The 14494-nt window shown below is 38.2% G+C and overlaps 8 protein-coding genes across 8 annotated transcripts; 6 read left to right on the forward strand and 2 right to left on the reverse strand. All coding sequences in view use genetic code 12, as the record gives it.

Moving 5' to 3' along the window:
- Window positions 1–62: 62 nt before the first annotated feature.
- GLE2 (RNA export factor) lies at window positions 63–1178 on the forward strand (the record flags this gene model as incomplete). Its single annotated transcript, XM_036808786.1, has 1 exon — window positions 63–1178. One exon carries the CDS (start codon window positions 63–65, stop codon window positions 1176–1178), a length of 1116 nt encoding a protein of 371 aa, XP_036665488.1.
- Window positions 1179–1693: 515 nt separating this feature from the next.
- CPAR2_808660 (aldo-keto reductase superfamily protein) lies at window positions 1694–2545 on the reverse strand (the record flags this gene model as incomplete). Its single annotated transcript, XM_036808787.1, has 1 exon — window positions 1694–2545. The coding sequence occupies one exon, from the start codon at window positions 2543–2545 to the stop codon at window positions 1694–1696; it is 852 nt and encodes a 283-aa protein (XP_036665489.1).
- Window positions 2546–3736: 1191 nt separating this feature from the next.
- Window positions 3737–4747, forward strand: TDH3 (glyceraldehyde-3-phosphate dehydrogenase (phosphorylating); the record flags this gene model as incomplete). The annotated part of the gene is made up of 1 exon (XM_036808788.1): window positions 3737–4747. One exon carries the CDS (start codon window positions 3737–3739, stop codon window positions 4745–4747), a length of 1011 nt encoding a protein of 336 aa, XP_036665490.1.
- A 164-nt stretch (window positions 4748–4911) lies between these two features.
- CPAR2_808680 (uncharacterized protein) lies at window positions 4912–5724 on the forward strand (the record flags this gene model as incomplete). The annotated part of the gene is made up of 1 exon (XM_036808789.1): window positions 4912–5724. One exon carries the CDS (start codon window positions 4912–4914, stop codon window positions 5722–5724), a length of 813 nt encoding a protein of 270 aa, XP_036665491.1.
- A 376-nt stretch (window positions 5725–6100) lies between these two features.
- PMT2 (dolichyl-phosphate-mannose-protein mannosyltransferase) lies at window positions 6101–8404 on the forward strand (the record flags this gene model as incomplete). Its single annotated transcript, XM_036808791.1, has 1 exon — window positions 6101–8404. The coding sequence occupies one exon, from the start codon at window positions 6101–6103 to the stop codon at window positions 8402–8404; it is 2304 nt and encodes a 767-aa protein (XP_036665492.1).
- Window positions 8405–8560: 156 nt separating this feature from the next.
- Window positions 8561–9250, forward strand: ISA2 (Isa2p; the record flags this gene model as incomplete). The annotated part of the gene is made up of 1 exon (XM_036808792.1): window positions 8561–9250. One exon carries the CDS (start codon window positions 8561–8563, stop codon window positions 9248–9250), a length of 690 nt encoding a protein of 229 aa, XP_036665493.1.
- Window positions 9251–9371: 121 nt separating this feature from the next.
- On the reverse strand, window positions 9372–11318 carry TPD3 (protein phosphatase 2A structural subunit; the record flags this gene model as incomplete). Its single annotated transcript, XM_036808793.1, has 1 exon — window positions 9372–11318. The coding sequence occupies one exon, from the start codon at window positions 11316–11318 to the stop codon at window positions 9372–9374; it is 1947 nt and encodes a 648-aa protein (XP_036665494.1).
- Window positions 11319–12402: 1084 nt separating this feature from the next.
- Window positions 12403–13407, forward strand: CPAR2_808720 (putative phosphomutase; the record flags this gene model as incomplete). The annotated part of the gene is made up of 1 exon (XM_036808794.1): window positions 12403–13407. One exon carries the CDS (start codon window positions 12403–12405, stop codon window positions 13405–13407), a length of 1005 nt encoding a protein of 334 aa, XP_036665495.1.
- Between the last annotated feature and the right edge of the window lie 1087 nt (window positions 13408–14494).

Raw genomic sequence — 14494 nt, forward strand, 5'->3', positions numbered from 1 at the left:
TTGGTTAAAAGAGATATGTACACATTCATCTTCACAACAACTACGTCCACCCACTTTCGCGAATGTCCTTTTTGAATAGTTCTCCATCTACGTCAAGCGCATCAAGCACAGCTACGGGACAGGAGTTGGTCAATGACATTCTAGTCAACAATCCACCTGAAGACTCAATTGAGGATATATCCTTCTCACCACAGCAAGATCTACTTGCTGTTGCTAGTTGGGATAAAAAAGTCCGAATTTATGAAATAGACCCTAATACAGGAAACAACCAAGGCAAGGCACTTTATGAGCACAATGCGCCTGTTTTTTCTTCCCGATGGTCTACTGATGGGACTAAAGTAGTCAGTGGTGGTGCTGATAATCAAGTCAAAATATTTGACCTTGCGACGCAACAACAACAACAAATTGGACAACATGATGCGCCAGTGAGGTCAGTTAGGTATGTGGAATGTGGGCCCACCAATACGCCAGTTGTTGCCAGTGGTTCATGGGACAAGACTTTAAGATATTGGGATATGAGATCGTCCACGCCGGTGAGTACAATCAATCTTCCTGAAAGATGTTATTGTATGGATGCATCACAGAAATTACTTGTCGTTGGATGTGCTGATAGACACATTACTATAATAGACTTAAACAATCCTCAACAAATTTTCAAAACTACTCAATCGCCATTGAAGTGGCAAACGAGGACAGTTGCCTGCTACCCACAAGCCAATGGGTTTGCCGTAGGATCTGTTGAAGGAAGATGTGCAATTCAGTACATTACAGAAGCTGAACAAAAAAAATTTGGATTTTCATTCAAGTGTCATAGAAAATCAGGCAATTCATCTACTACAACGTTGCCACGTACAGCATCATCAACCAACTCCAGTGAATCGCAAGCATTCCCAGTCAATGCAATCTCTTTCCATCCAGTGTATGGGACATTCAGCACTGCTGGGTCTGATGGTACTTTTTGTTTTTGGGATAAAGATGCCAAGCAGAGATTGAAACTGTTTCCCGAATTGCCGGGTACTGTGTTATCCACCGCCTTCAACAGGACCGGATCTATCTTTGCTTATGCTGTGAGTTATGATTGGTCGTTGGGAGTTCAAGGTAATAGACTGGATTATCCTACTTTTATCAAATTACACCCTACTAAAGATACTGAGATTAAGCAAAAGAACAAGAGGTAGGGGAAATAGAGTGTATAGATGAATGGAAGAGCACTTGAGCATTAGAGACCTGACTTGAGATTGTAGTTGGACAATGCATACTAAAATTGGATCAATTTCATTGGGTTGACTCCCAATTGGGTTGACTCCCAGCGTGTAGATCTTGCAGGTGTGGAACTTACAACCACAGGTGGTTAATTATCAAATCTTTATCTTAGGCCATAAGGCGAAAGTTGGTGATGCTTTTTCAACAATTGCCGTGTGCACGGTTTGTATCACACTCACAGGATGCCAATTTGGGCTTTCACGTCCTCGGTTAATTGTAGAAAAGGGTCTAGAAGCAGCTACCGAATCGAGAAGAATTAAATTGTGGTGTATTTATTGTTTTAGTTTTGCTATATCCGGGTTTAGCCGTACCCCACATAATCTCAATTCCTGTAATCTCCGAGACGTTACTGCAGATGCAAAAAAAAAGAGATACACCGATGATAGATTAAACATCAATGAGTTACCCTGAACAGTTATTTATCAATTCTCTATGGGGCATTGGTACATTCCCAATCAGTTGGTTCATAGGCATCAGGTTGATCAACTAGCACCATTTCTTCTGGAGTCAATTCAAAATCATTTACATCCAAATTTGATTTCAATCTTGATGGAGTCTTGGTCTTAGGTAAAGGAATGTACCCCTTTTGTAACGACCATTTGATCAAGATTTGTGCTGGTGATTTGTTATACTTCTTCATAATTTCTTGGAAATTAGGACTATCTTCTTGCAACTTGTAACCATGAGTTAATGGTGCATAAGCTTCGACATGAATGTCTTTAGCTAGGCACCACAGAGCCAAATCTTGACGCATACACCAAGGACTGATTTCAATTTGATTTATAGCTGGTGGTGTTTCAATTTCCGGGTCTTTTAATATTTCTTCAATGTGATGTTGTCCATAGTTTGACACACCGATGTTTTTCACTTTGCCTTGTTTCAAGGCTTGTTCCATGACTTTATAACTTTCCAATCTCTTTTCTCTACCAGGCAATGGTGAATGTATCAATAGCAAGTCGATATATTTCAATGGTCCAATTTGTTGCATCATTGAATCTATGGCTTTTTCAGTGTTTGCTGTACCCAATTGACTATTCCATAATTTGGTGGTGTAAAACACATCGGATCGTTTAACTTCAGGATGATCTTTCAAGTATTTTGCTATACCATCAATAACTTCTTGTTCGTTGCCATAGAGTACAGCAGTATCGAAATGGCGGTATCCCACATCCAATGCTTCATAGACAATTTTGCTTGTTTGAGTTCTTGGGATATCGTAGCATCCTAAACCAATTGATGGAATCTTGTTACCACTGTTTAATTGAATTAGTCTATATGACATAGCTGGCAAGAAAATATATGCAAATTATGGTGTCGTGTGCTTGGGGTGTGGCGAAGTTGGAGTCGGAGTCCTCAAGTTCATATATATAATATTTCTCCTCTTATCTAATGTTAATTTGATTGCTGTCAAACGGATACGAGGAGAAGAATGTCCGAAACCTCCACCTCAGGAGACAAACAACAGACAATTAAAGTTGACTCTGGTTAGGTTGTGATTGCTTTCATCCCAGCTTAGACATCCTTGTCACACTTACGTCATTGAGCATATAGCAAACCACATTCGGAGTTCCTTCTAGGGGTGATATTCCTGCATAATGTATGGAATAAATGAATAAAAAAAAAAAAATATGGGGAGGGGGGTGCTGGTGGGCGGGAAGTGTAGCGCTGTGTGCTGTGTTTACTGAAAGATGCACGTGAACCAAGCACTTTTTGCCTTAGCCCAGACAACCACCAAAGTGGTTTCCTTATGTCGTCAACGCAAATAAAAAATTCGATACATTACATGGCGTGATATAAGGTAAAACAAAAACAAAAAAAAGTTGTACTTTGGTGTAACTGGGGTATTTTGCCCGGTGATAAAATAGAAGGGACGTGGGAATAGTTGTGAGTGGAAATTGTTGATCCGATATGTTGAGGAAAAGTCCGATGTGAATCGAATGATAGAGGTATTACTTTAAATAAGGAAAAGGGTGTCGGTTGGGTTGTGAGTTTGTGCGTCTAAGCATTGTCAGTCGTCCGTCATCATTTGCAGACCGAACCCCATTGAGCTAGGGTCGTAGAACCACGTAGGTAGGGTGAGATTAGCAGTGCTGTATATCCGATGGACGATTATGACCCGGCGGTATGACTTTGTTGCAGCGCGAGTGTGCACTATTGTACAAAAAGCAAAATTAAAAATGAATATATGCTACCATATGATTTTTAACTACATACGTTCTACTCTCTTCCGTATTACAAACAAACAACTGACACAAAAGAAGACAACAACTAATGAGAAAAATGTCACGTTGACCCGAAATCTTTTTCTCCTTTCTTTGCCATTTTCTGATTATTTAACCAATTGAAATTTCTCAACAAATTTTTAAATACAATTCTTCTTCCTTCCTTCCTTCCTTCTTTCTTTCTTTCTTTTCCAAATTCAATTGAGTTTATAAAACTAAGACAACAAAGGAATAATCACACATCTCACACAATGGCTATCAAAGTTGGTATTAACGGTTTCGGAAGAATTGGACGTTTAGTCTTGAGAATTGCTTTGCAAAGAAAGGATATTGAGGTTGTTGCTGTCAATGATCCATTCATTGCTCCAGACTATGCTGCTTACATGTTTAAGTACGACTCTACCCACAGAACTTACAAGGGTGATGTCAAGTCTGAAGGTGACACTTTGATTATTGACGGTCACAAGATTAAGGTTCATGGTGAAAAAGACCCAGCCTCAATTCCATGGGGTAAAGATGGTGTTGACTATGTCATCGAATCCACTGGTGTATTCACCACTCTTGAAGGTGCCCACAAACACATTGAAGGTGGTGCTAAAAAAGTTGTCATCACTGCTCCATCAAAGGATGCTCCAATGTTTGTTGTTGGTGTCAATGACGACAAACTCAATAAGGAAGATGAAATTATCTCCAATGCTTCATGTACCACCAACTGTTTGGCTCCATTGGCTAAAGTTATCAATGACAAGTTTGGTATTGAGGATGGTTTGATGACCACTGTCCACTCCATGACTGCTACTCAAAAGACTGTTGATGGTCCATCCCACAAGGACTGGAGAGGTGGTAGAACTGCTTCAGGTAACATTATCCCATCATCCACTGGTGCTGCCAAGGCTGTTGGTAAGGTTATTCCAGAATTGAATGGTAAATTGACTGGTATGTCATTGAGAGTCCCAACTGTTGATGTTTCCGTTGTTGACTTGACTGTTAACTTGAAGAAGTCAACCTCTTATGAAGAAATCTCCAAGGTTATTCAAGAAGCTGCTAACGGTCCATTGAAGGGAATTTTGGGCTACACTGATGATGCTGTTGTCTCCACTGATTTCTTGGGATCTTCATACTCTTCAATCTTTGATGACAAAGCTGGTATCTTGTTGACCCCAACTTTTGTCAAGTTGATTGCTTGGTACGATAACGAATACGGTTACTCCACCAGAGTTGTTGATTTGTTGGAAAAATTTGCCAAGGTCAATGGAAATTAACTATCCGTGAAGTTATAAGAAGGCAATTAAGAGCTAGCTAGCTAGTCTTTGGTTTTCTTTTGGTTTTATATATTTTTCGTATATGAGTTTATAAATAAAGAAAAATAATTTTGCCTTGAAACAACTGTAAACACTCTGGCACTTAATTTCAAACTCCACCTGCAATGGATCAATTGGTGAAATATCTAACTGGAAACACGTTTAAAGTATACAGAGCAAGTGGGTTACCCTTTACAAATCCACTACTGAAGCAAGACAGAGACACGATTTCAGTACAACTTGCAAAATGTTTGTATCAGATCTACAACCGAAATAGATCCAAATATGACGAAGATTTTGTGGTTCGTTACAATTCATATCGAGCTATCCAACAAGAGATTGGTATAACGAGTGGATCGTTCGATGATATACAGTTTGTAAATATAAAGTCGAGAAATGGTCGGCTTTTACCACGACAAACGTTGGTGTTTTCACGGAAAGGTGACCAAGAAACCATTTTGCTAAACAGAGTAACATCGAATCGAGAGATTAACGAGTGTTTGCTTCATACATTGCAACTGTTGACAAATACCTTGTTTGTTGATTATATCTTTCCGCCACATTTCATTCCACTGCTCATTAACAAATTGCTGCCTTTTTTTGAAAATGATTTACGACTAGTTTACGAAATCCACCAAACTGAATTACTCAATAATGTCGAAATCGATATCGATTATCCTGACGTGAAACTATTGCGACTTGATAGTAGTGGGGATCATCTATATGAGAGTATATGTCGCTTTATGTATAATTCGTCCAAGATCAGATTTGATAGGTTGTCGATAAAAAAGTTTGTTAGTGATGTAATGAATATTTGCAATGATGGCAGAGTCAGATTCAACACTGTTGATGTTGACAAAAATGAGTTGTTTATATTGGAATTGATTGGCAAAATTCACTCGGCGGTTGGCGAATACAGCGCTAAATGGACTGTATAAACATAGAGTATGGTGATGTATGTGCTTTTAATTTTTAATCGCATGTATATTTCGGACTTAACGCATATCTTGTAGATCTTGTACTAAAATGAATATGATTGGGTGTGGGTGGTTGAGTGGTACAAATGTGTAAATTTTGTTACGTGTTTTTACGTTTTTCTTGACCTGTATCCCTACTTTGTTATTGACGTGTCTTCTACCAAGAGAGTTTTTTTTTTTTTCGACTTTGTTTTCCTTTTTTTTTTTTTTCAATTGTTGAAATCCCTGTCCCCCTTGACCAGAATACAAAACTCAACCGTTCAATAGTAGTTCATTTCTTACTCACATACATATTCATAACGGGATCAAAAATCATCTAACCGTATAACTTGTCTCAATGTCATCGTCATCTGCACAACCACATGAGACGCAGGTGAAACCAACAAGACACTTGGAAAGGGATGATATCACCACCACGTCCACCTCAATTGACTCTAAATACGAGTCAGAAGATGCTGAACTTCTCAAAAGAACTCAATACGACGAAACCTCCGAAACAATTGAATCATGGAAAAAATTAGAATCCATCTTAGCACCACTCTTGTTTACATTATTGGCATTTTTTGTTCGATTTTATCGTATTTCCATTAATGACAATGTTGTTTGGGACGAAGCTCATTTTGGTAAATTTGGCTCTTACTATTTGCGACACGAATTTTATCATGATGTTCATCCACCATTGGGTAAAATGTTGGTTGGATTATCGGGGTATTTAGCTGGGTATAACGGATCATGGGATTTCCCTAGTGGTGAAAAATATCCTGAATATATCGATTATACCAAGATGAGATTGTTTAATGCGACATTTTCAGCTTTGTGTGTTCCATTTGCTTATTACACAATGAAGGAGATTGGATTCTCTATTTGGACCACTTGGTTGTTCACATTGATGGTGACTTTAGAAAGCTCGTATGTTACTTTGGGTAAGTTTATTTTGTTGGATTCAATGTTGTTGTTTTTCACAGTGACTACGATTTTCTGTTTTGCTAGATTCAACAATTTCAACACTAAGCAACGTGAGTTTAGTAGGAAATGGTGGAAATGGCTTATGTTGACTGGTGTTTCTATTGGATGCGTGTGTTCGGTTAAAATGGTGGGGTTGTTTGTCACTACCTTAATTGGTATTTATACCATAGTTGATCTTTGGAACAAGTTGAATGATCGGTCAATTACATGGGTTAGATATGGGTATCATTGGGCTTCGAGAATTTTTGGATTGATTATTATCCCAATTTCCATTTTCTTGCTTTGTTTTAAAGTCCATTTTGATTTATTGTACAAGTCAGGTCCTGGTGATGCCAATATGTCCTCCTTGTTTCAAGCCAATTTACTTGGATCACAAGTTGGTGGTGGACCACGAGAAGTGTCCATTGTTCATTCAATTGTCACGTTGAAAAACCAAGGGTTAACTGGTGGTCTCTTGCATTCTCATGTACAAACATTCCCTGAAGGATCCAAACAGCAACAAGTTACCACTTATGGACACAAGGATTCCAACAATAATTGGATTTTCCAACGTCCAAGAGGTCAACCAAGCTACGATACTAGTGGCAACAATACAGATATTGAATATGTATTTGATGGTATGCCGATTAGAATCATGCACCCACAAACTGGTAGAAACTTGCACACACATGAGATTCCCGCTCCAGTATCCAAAACTGAATTGGAAGTTGCTTGTTATGGAAATTTAACCATTGGTGATGCCAAGGACAATTGGATTGTTGAGGTTGTCGATCAAGCTAGTAATGAAGACAAGATGAGATTACACCCATTGACAACCTCATTCAGATTAAAGAACGAAGTTATGAATTGTTATTTAGGAGTTTCAGGATCCACTTTGCCACAATGGGGGTTCAGACAAGGTGAAGTTGTTTGTTTCAAGAACCCATTCAAGAAAGACAAGAGAACATGGTGGAACATTGAAGATCACAGAAACGAGCATTTACCTCCAGCACCAGAGGATTTCAAGTTACCCAAGACGAGATTTATTCGTGATTTTATTCAATTGAATTTGGCCATGATGGCTACAAACAATGCCCTTTTGCCTGATCCAGATAAACAAGATGATTTAGCTTCTTCGTTTTGGCAATGGCCCACTTTAAACGTTGGTATTAGAATGTGTGGATGGGGTGCTGACAAGCCCAAATATTTCATGATTGGATCTCCTGCAACCACATGGACTTCAAGTGTTGGTGTTGTGGTATTTGCATTGATTACATTGTACTATCTCATTAGATGGCAAAGGCAAATTGTTGATTTCCCAAGTGATCAACCAGCAAGATTACAAAAATTCATAATGGGTGGTATTTATCCCATGTTGGGCTGGGGTTTGCATTTTATGCCATTTGTGATTATGGGAAGAGTAACATATGTTCATCATTACGTACCAGCATTATATTTTGCCATGATTGTGTTTTGCTTTGAAATTGAATTGTGGACCTCGAAATTGAACAAAAAAGGTGCTTCGGCAGTGAGTAAAGTTGCTTATGTTGCCTTATACTTGGCGTTGTACTTTATTGTTGGTTTTACATTTTATTATTTGAGGTTTTTTTCATTTGGTATGGAAGGACCCAAGGAGAATTGGAAACATACTCAATGGTTACAATCATGGAGAGTTTCTGATGACAATTATGTATAGGGAGACAAAGACTGAGACAGTTTTGGCGCTGTAGAGAGAAGAGTGGCATATATAAAAATACAAAGAGAGATTTTAATTTTTGCGAACAAAGAAAAAAAAAAAAAAGCGGGACCGAATGTAAACCATTCTTTTAGTAAGCAAAGTGATATAACCCAAATGATGAGTTTGAGAAACGTAATTTTGAAAAACAAGGCGGTACCTATGGCAATGAGGCTACTATGTACCCCACAACCTTGTATGTCGCATCTAGTTGCAAGCAGGTGGAACTCGACAACATCATCATCATCATCAGCAAAGCAAAAAACCCTCAAACCGTCATCATTTGCATTCCCCACTGATCCACCGCCACCCCCACAACCATCAGCAAAGAGGCAGCAATCTCAAGATACAGCTACAGTAACAAGACCCGATTCAGACGATTTCAAGGCCACAGTTTTAGTCCATGGTCAAACTGACAAGTCAATAGCCATAACTGATCGTGCATGCTCCAAACTCCAATCAATCAAGCAAGAAAATCCTTCTGACACAGCACTCCAGATCCAAGTTGAAAGTGGTGGCTGTCATGGATTTCAATACAATTTACACTTGATCAACCTAGATCAGTATCTTAATGAGCATAAACTGTCATCTGATGTGTTTGTATTTGAACGATTGGGGGCTCATATTGTTCTTGATGATTCAAGTTTAACGATTTTGCAAGAGCTGAAGTTGGATTATACTAAGGAATTGATCGGGAGTCAGTTCAAGATTGTTGATTCGCCGTATACTTCGACTGCTTGTGGATGTGGAGCTTCTTTTGATTTTGATTTTGATAAATTGGAACAAAATAAGAAGCAACGGGAGTAGGAGAGAGAGAGAGAGAGAGAGAGAGAAAGATTGTGTATAGAGTGGTTAGTTTAGACAATCACAATTGAAAATCGTATTTAGACAAAGAAATGTAGATGTATCTTACCCACCCCCTTTTTTTCTATTGAGCTAGTATTTCATTGATTCCCTTGATGCTTTGAGTCGAATAAAATCTGACATCGACATCTTCATCACTTTCCAATTTCTCCAAGTTGGATAATACTTGCAAATTGATCAACTTCTTTAATTCATCTTCATTGGGAGCTTGATTTCTTTGTTGAATTAATGATTGAACCAATGTTAAGTACGACTTGGCAACGTTGAATCTGATATTGGGCACGGAATCAGTGATTAATCCATTTATAAATGGCAAAACTTTATCAACAAGGACTGAGTAGTTGATAACTGGGATTAATGAAGTTATAGCAAATAAACAGGTGATTCGAATAATGAAATTTGAATAGTCAATCTTGTTATCATCATCATCGTCATCATCGTTTTCATCACCAGTATTATTGCCGTTTCCAACTCCAGAACCATCTTCATCCATCTTGGAATTTCTTTTATTCAATAACCGAGAAAGAATCTCTTCAGTAGCCCATTGCGATCCAAATATTACGGTTAAATTCTTCAAATTCTCTACTGCTGCTTCTCTAATGGCAAATACCGGATCCCATAACCATGACATGCACAACGACAACAATTCATTGTTGAAAAAAGATTGACCCAATTGATCAGCCAATTTTGGGATATATTCAATAATCGCCAATCTTACTCTCCATTTATGATCCTGTGCCAATTCAGTAATGGCGGGAAGTAAATTTGTTGACAAGAGGTTAATTCCAATCGTTTCATTAACCACCGATAAGTTGGAAATGATGTTTAATCGAACATCGGGGAACTCATCTTTCAACATTGTCAAGAAAATTGGTAATAATTTATCAATTGTTGGTTGTCTGGTTAAAATGGGGGATAACTCAGTAATGGTGGAAGCTAATGAAGCACGAACATTTTCTTGGGGATCTTGACTCAATTCATTAACAACGGGGACAATCTTGTTCAAGATGGTGGCTTTAGTAGGTGGATATTCAGTAAGCAATTTACAAAACCCAGGCAATTGTTTAGCAATGGCTTTTCTCACTTCCCCCTCATGATCCTTCATTAATGAAATAAAAGGATCAATCAATTGAAATAAATCCAGTTCATTGTGAGTGAAATTGATGGCAATTTTGCTAAATCTATCAGCAGCAGTATACCGAACCCTCCAACTATCATCTTTAATCAATTTTAATGCACTGGACAAGAAATCGGAATTAAAACTATACTCATGAATCTTTTGGAAAAATTCCAAAATAGCAATCAAGACATCAACACTAAGGAATTTGACAGAATCTTGATCATCATTAATCAAATGTTGAAACATCTTGGATATGATTTCCCAATCTTCATTGTTAACCTTGTTGACATCATTGGGTGACTCCTCGGTGAATTTAGTTAGCAAGTCAATCAAATGAGGTAAATTCGTCGCTGCTGCTCTTCGAACCATGGGATAATCATCAGTGACCAATTTCAAATATGTACGCAACAATTCCTTTCTGGTATTTGCATCAACACGAATAATCACCGCCTTGTATAATCCGCACGAGGCAATCTTTTTCAGAAACCAATTACCTTGACTTAACCCAGTAATTAACCCCAAAAATACATTATTTATCTCATCTTGATTCAATTCTTGACTAATTTGATTCAACGACTCGATAGCTTTATCTCTAACAAGTGGTTCTTCCATTGATGCCAATATGGTTAATATTTCAATTAATGGTTCACAATATTCATGACCACCAATTAAAGGTATAAATTCGCCCAATTTGGCTCCCAATACTGTAAACACTTCTTCTTCATCGTCTTGAGCAACATCGTGTAAAAATGGCAACAATTCTTTACGAGTTCTTTCGGGACCCAATGCTATGGCAATAGTGTCTAGTTTTTGCATGGCTTCGACTCTATTGGAAACATCATCGTGTTTCAATTCGTCCATCAATAATGCAAGGGGATATAAATCGTCCATATTGTTGAAAGTGGGATGTGGAAGGATACTATGATAGAATTATGTGGCGTAGTTAGATTTATTGTATGTTTTGATGTGTATGGGTTGTAGTCTGGTTGATAAGTAATAGTCCTGGTTGTTTGGTTATGATTATTGGTGTTGTTTTCGATTGTCTTTGTCAATCTATCTGTTTGTCTGTCTCTGTCTCTGTCTCTGTCTCTGTCTCTGTTTCTCTATTTGTTTTGTTGAAAGGTTTTTTTCGACTTTTTGTTTTTTCTTTCTTTGAGGAACGTCCACAATCAATCAATCAATCAAAATCAAACTTATACTTATTATAACTAAATCTACAATTTACCATTTAGGGGTGGACTGAACATATGTATATGTACAGTTGAGACTTACCGCCACTGGATTAATGAGTAAGTACGATCTTCATTGGCATACAATGTGTATCCTATTATTAATGTTGTCATTATTGGGTACGTCGTTTCCCTTCAGCAAGGGTTTTTCTGTGCAACTCGCACGACTTTTGGATCATAGTTTCCATGTTGTATGAACGATTTGACCAAGTATAGCCAGTTCTAAGTGATCTTTATAGAAGGTTCCAATGACTATGAAATACGGGTTCTACACTTAGTAGACGAGTTCAAAAATAAGCACCCCCTTTTCTCTCTATATCAGACCCGTTGAAACTGTGAAAAATCACTTCCCTTCCAGATAGACTTGAAGTATATACCTCTTTAAGCTTCCGTTTTACGTGATTGTGCTATTCTTCTGTCCCAATTACATCTTGGAGGTACAGTTTCAATGGCTAAGTAGATTATGTAGTGGGGGGACGGGTGTGTCACTAGAAGCAAGCAAACACTTTACCATGCATTGGCTAGAGAAGAAACTAGACTATAGCAAGGATGAAACAATCCCATCCATTCAATAGCATAAACTGTAAATCATGTTGTTCGGCAGATTGGCTGGCGGTTGCTGCAATACAAGTTCGACCAAAACCAACGTGAACCTCACCCAGTGACACAAAAACTCGCTCAATTATTTTCAACAAAAAACATGTAAAGTTCTTTCACCTCCACGTTTTCTACAAAGCTCTATAGATATGCCAGCTGAACCTACCAAACTCGATATTATCGACTCGAAAATATCACCTGAAGTGAGGGCCGCTTATAACGCAAAGCTTGCCCAATATGAAAGTAACGCTTATTCATATTGGCAGTTTTCTATCGTATCTAACAAGTTTGTCCAGTCACTAGATGAAACCGATGACACAACGTTCAACTACCTTGATCAACACTTTGGTAAAATTGGTGAATGGGATGACTTGATTGAAGAGCTTCACTTGTTGAACAAACAAGCTGATAAAGATACTCAGTACAAGATTTTATTCCTAGCTCGTCACTATACCGGGTACCACAATATTGCCCATGCTAAATACGGTGATGATGCATGGAACAACCACTGGTCAAAATTGAATGGTGATGATGAATATATTTGGGGTCCGGATGCTGAATTAACCCCTGAGCTGATTGAATTAGCCAAAAGAAATAGTGGATTGATAGCTAAAGAGTTGGAAAACAACCGTCAGCATAACAAATCATTAATAACTCCCAAAAAGATGTACGTGTCACCATTGAGAAGATCCATTGATACTTTATATTACACTTGGAACCCAATCATCAATATACAGCAGATACAACCCTACATTCAAGAAAACTGGCGTGAAACTACTGGGGTACACACTTGTGACAAGCGATCAACAAGATCAATAATTGCTGACAAATATGAACCATTAGGATTTGTGATTGAGCCTGGATTCACTGAGAAAGATGAATTGTATCAAGATGATTATCGAGAACTGTTTGATGAACAAGCAGCAAGAATGAATGTGGCTTTACAACAATTGTTTACTGAAAACCATGGAAATGGAGTTGATATTGTTGGGATCACTAGCCATTCAGGTAGTATCAAGACACAATTACTAGTGTTAGGTCATCGACCATTTGCAGTACAAACTGGAGGCATGATTCCTGTGTTCGTAAAGGCAGTCAGAAGAAAAGGTGGATCTGTAAGCAATGGAAATGAAAGTAAATGTAGAGTTGTGTAGATAAGAGTATCATTGAATAGACTTCAGCTAATAGAACAACATTGGAACATCTTTGGGTGAGGGATATAGCCAAAGAAGCTTGATCTGTTTTGTGTTGATCTTTTGACGTCGAAACAACCGAGGCACAAGAAATCGTGCTATTCACTTTCGTCTTTCTTGCACCATACGGGTAGCAAAAAGTATTTCCCGTGCTATGAATCCGTCTTGCTTAAAGCATTGTTCCCGCTAAGTGTCATAACCATACAATGAGTACAATAGGTTCAAGCAATAGCAATCTTTCCTCTAATCAAAAGTGAGAGAGGGGAAGGGGTGTAAAAAAAAGGAGATTCATGCTGTACATCTGCTTAAAATTGTAACCATTCGTTTCAAAAGAGTTATAATAAACGGTGTCAAAATGTTGCAGCTTGTAGTAAATGCATCGAAGCACATAGCGAATCTATATCTATACCTCTCATGCTGAAGTGCTGTGCTGTACTTTTCTTTAGTAAATCTCATGATCTCTCATGATCTTTATGAAATATGTCAATACGAAATTATGCTTGCGTTTCTTTTATCCCCTTTGTGCCAAATCTTTTTCGATTCTCAGGGCAAAAAAATAAAGCGTGGCTCTCTCTCTCCCTCTCTATCTCTATTGTTTTAGTTGCAATTTGCAGAGTGCCACGTGGGCAGATGCAATTTTTTTCCAGGTTTGCAAATTTTCTGGTTACAAACTTATTGTTCTTTCGGAATAGTATGGCGCTTCGGTTTTGTGAAGGAATCAACCGAAGCAGCTATCAAAAAGATAATAAAGCAAAGAACACAGAGTACGAAGTTTGAGAGCGGTGAACTGCAAGCTTAGCTCCATCATGGAAATTGACACGTTCCTGTCCTTAGACTTGGTCCGTAGTGTTGCTATGGAAGTTGATCTAAGTAGTTGTTAAGCGAACAGGGACATCTCCCCATCGCAACTGCCTGTGAAGATTTGTAGAAACTCGCTGTAATTTCTTTTCTTACACCCGAGGATCACAACAGGCTGAGTGAGGGAAAATGGCAATAGAAAAAGACAAAGGGACTACTGCCTTCTCTAGTATTCAAAAGGTTACCACTG

The sequence above is a fragment of the Candida parapsilosis genome, contig 005807, assembly GCF_000182765.1.
Source record: "Candida parapsilosis strain CDC317 annotated contig 005807".
Lineage (NCBI taxonomy): Eukaryota > Fungi > Ascomycota > Pichiomycetes > Serinales > Debaryomycetaceae > Lodderomyces > Lodderomyces parapsilosis.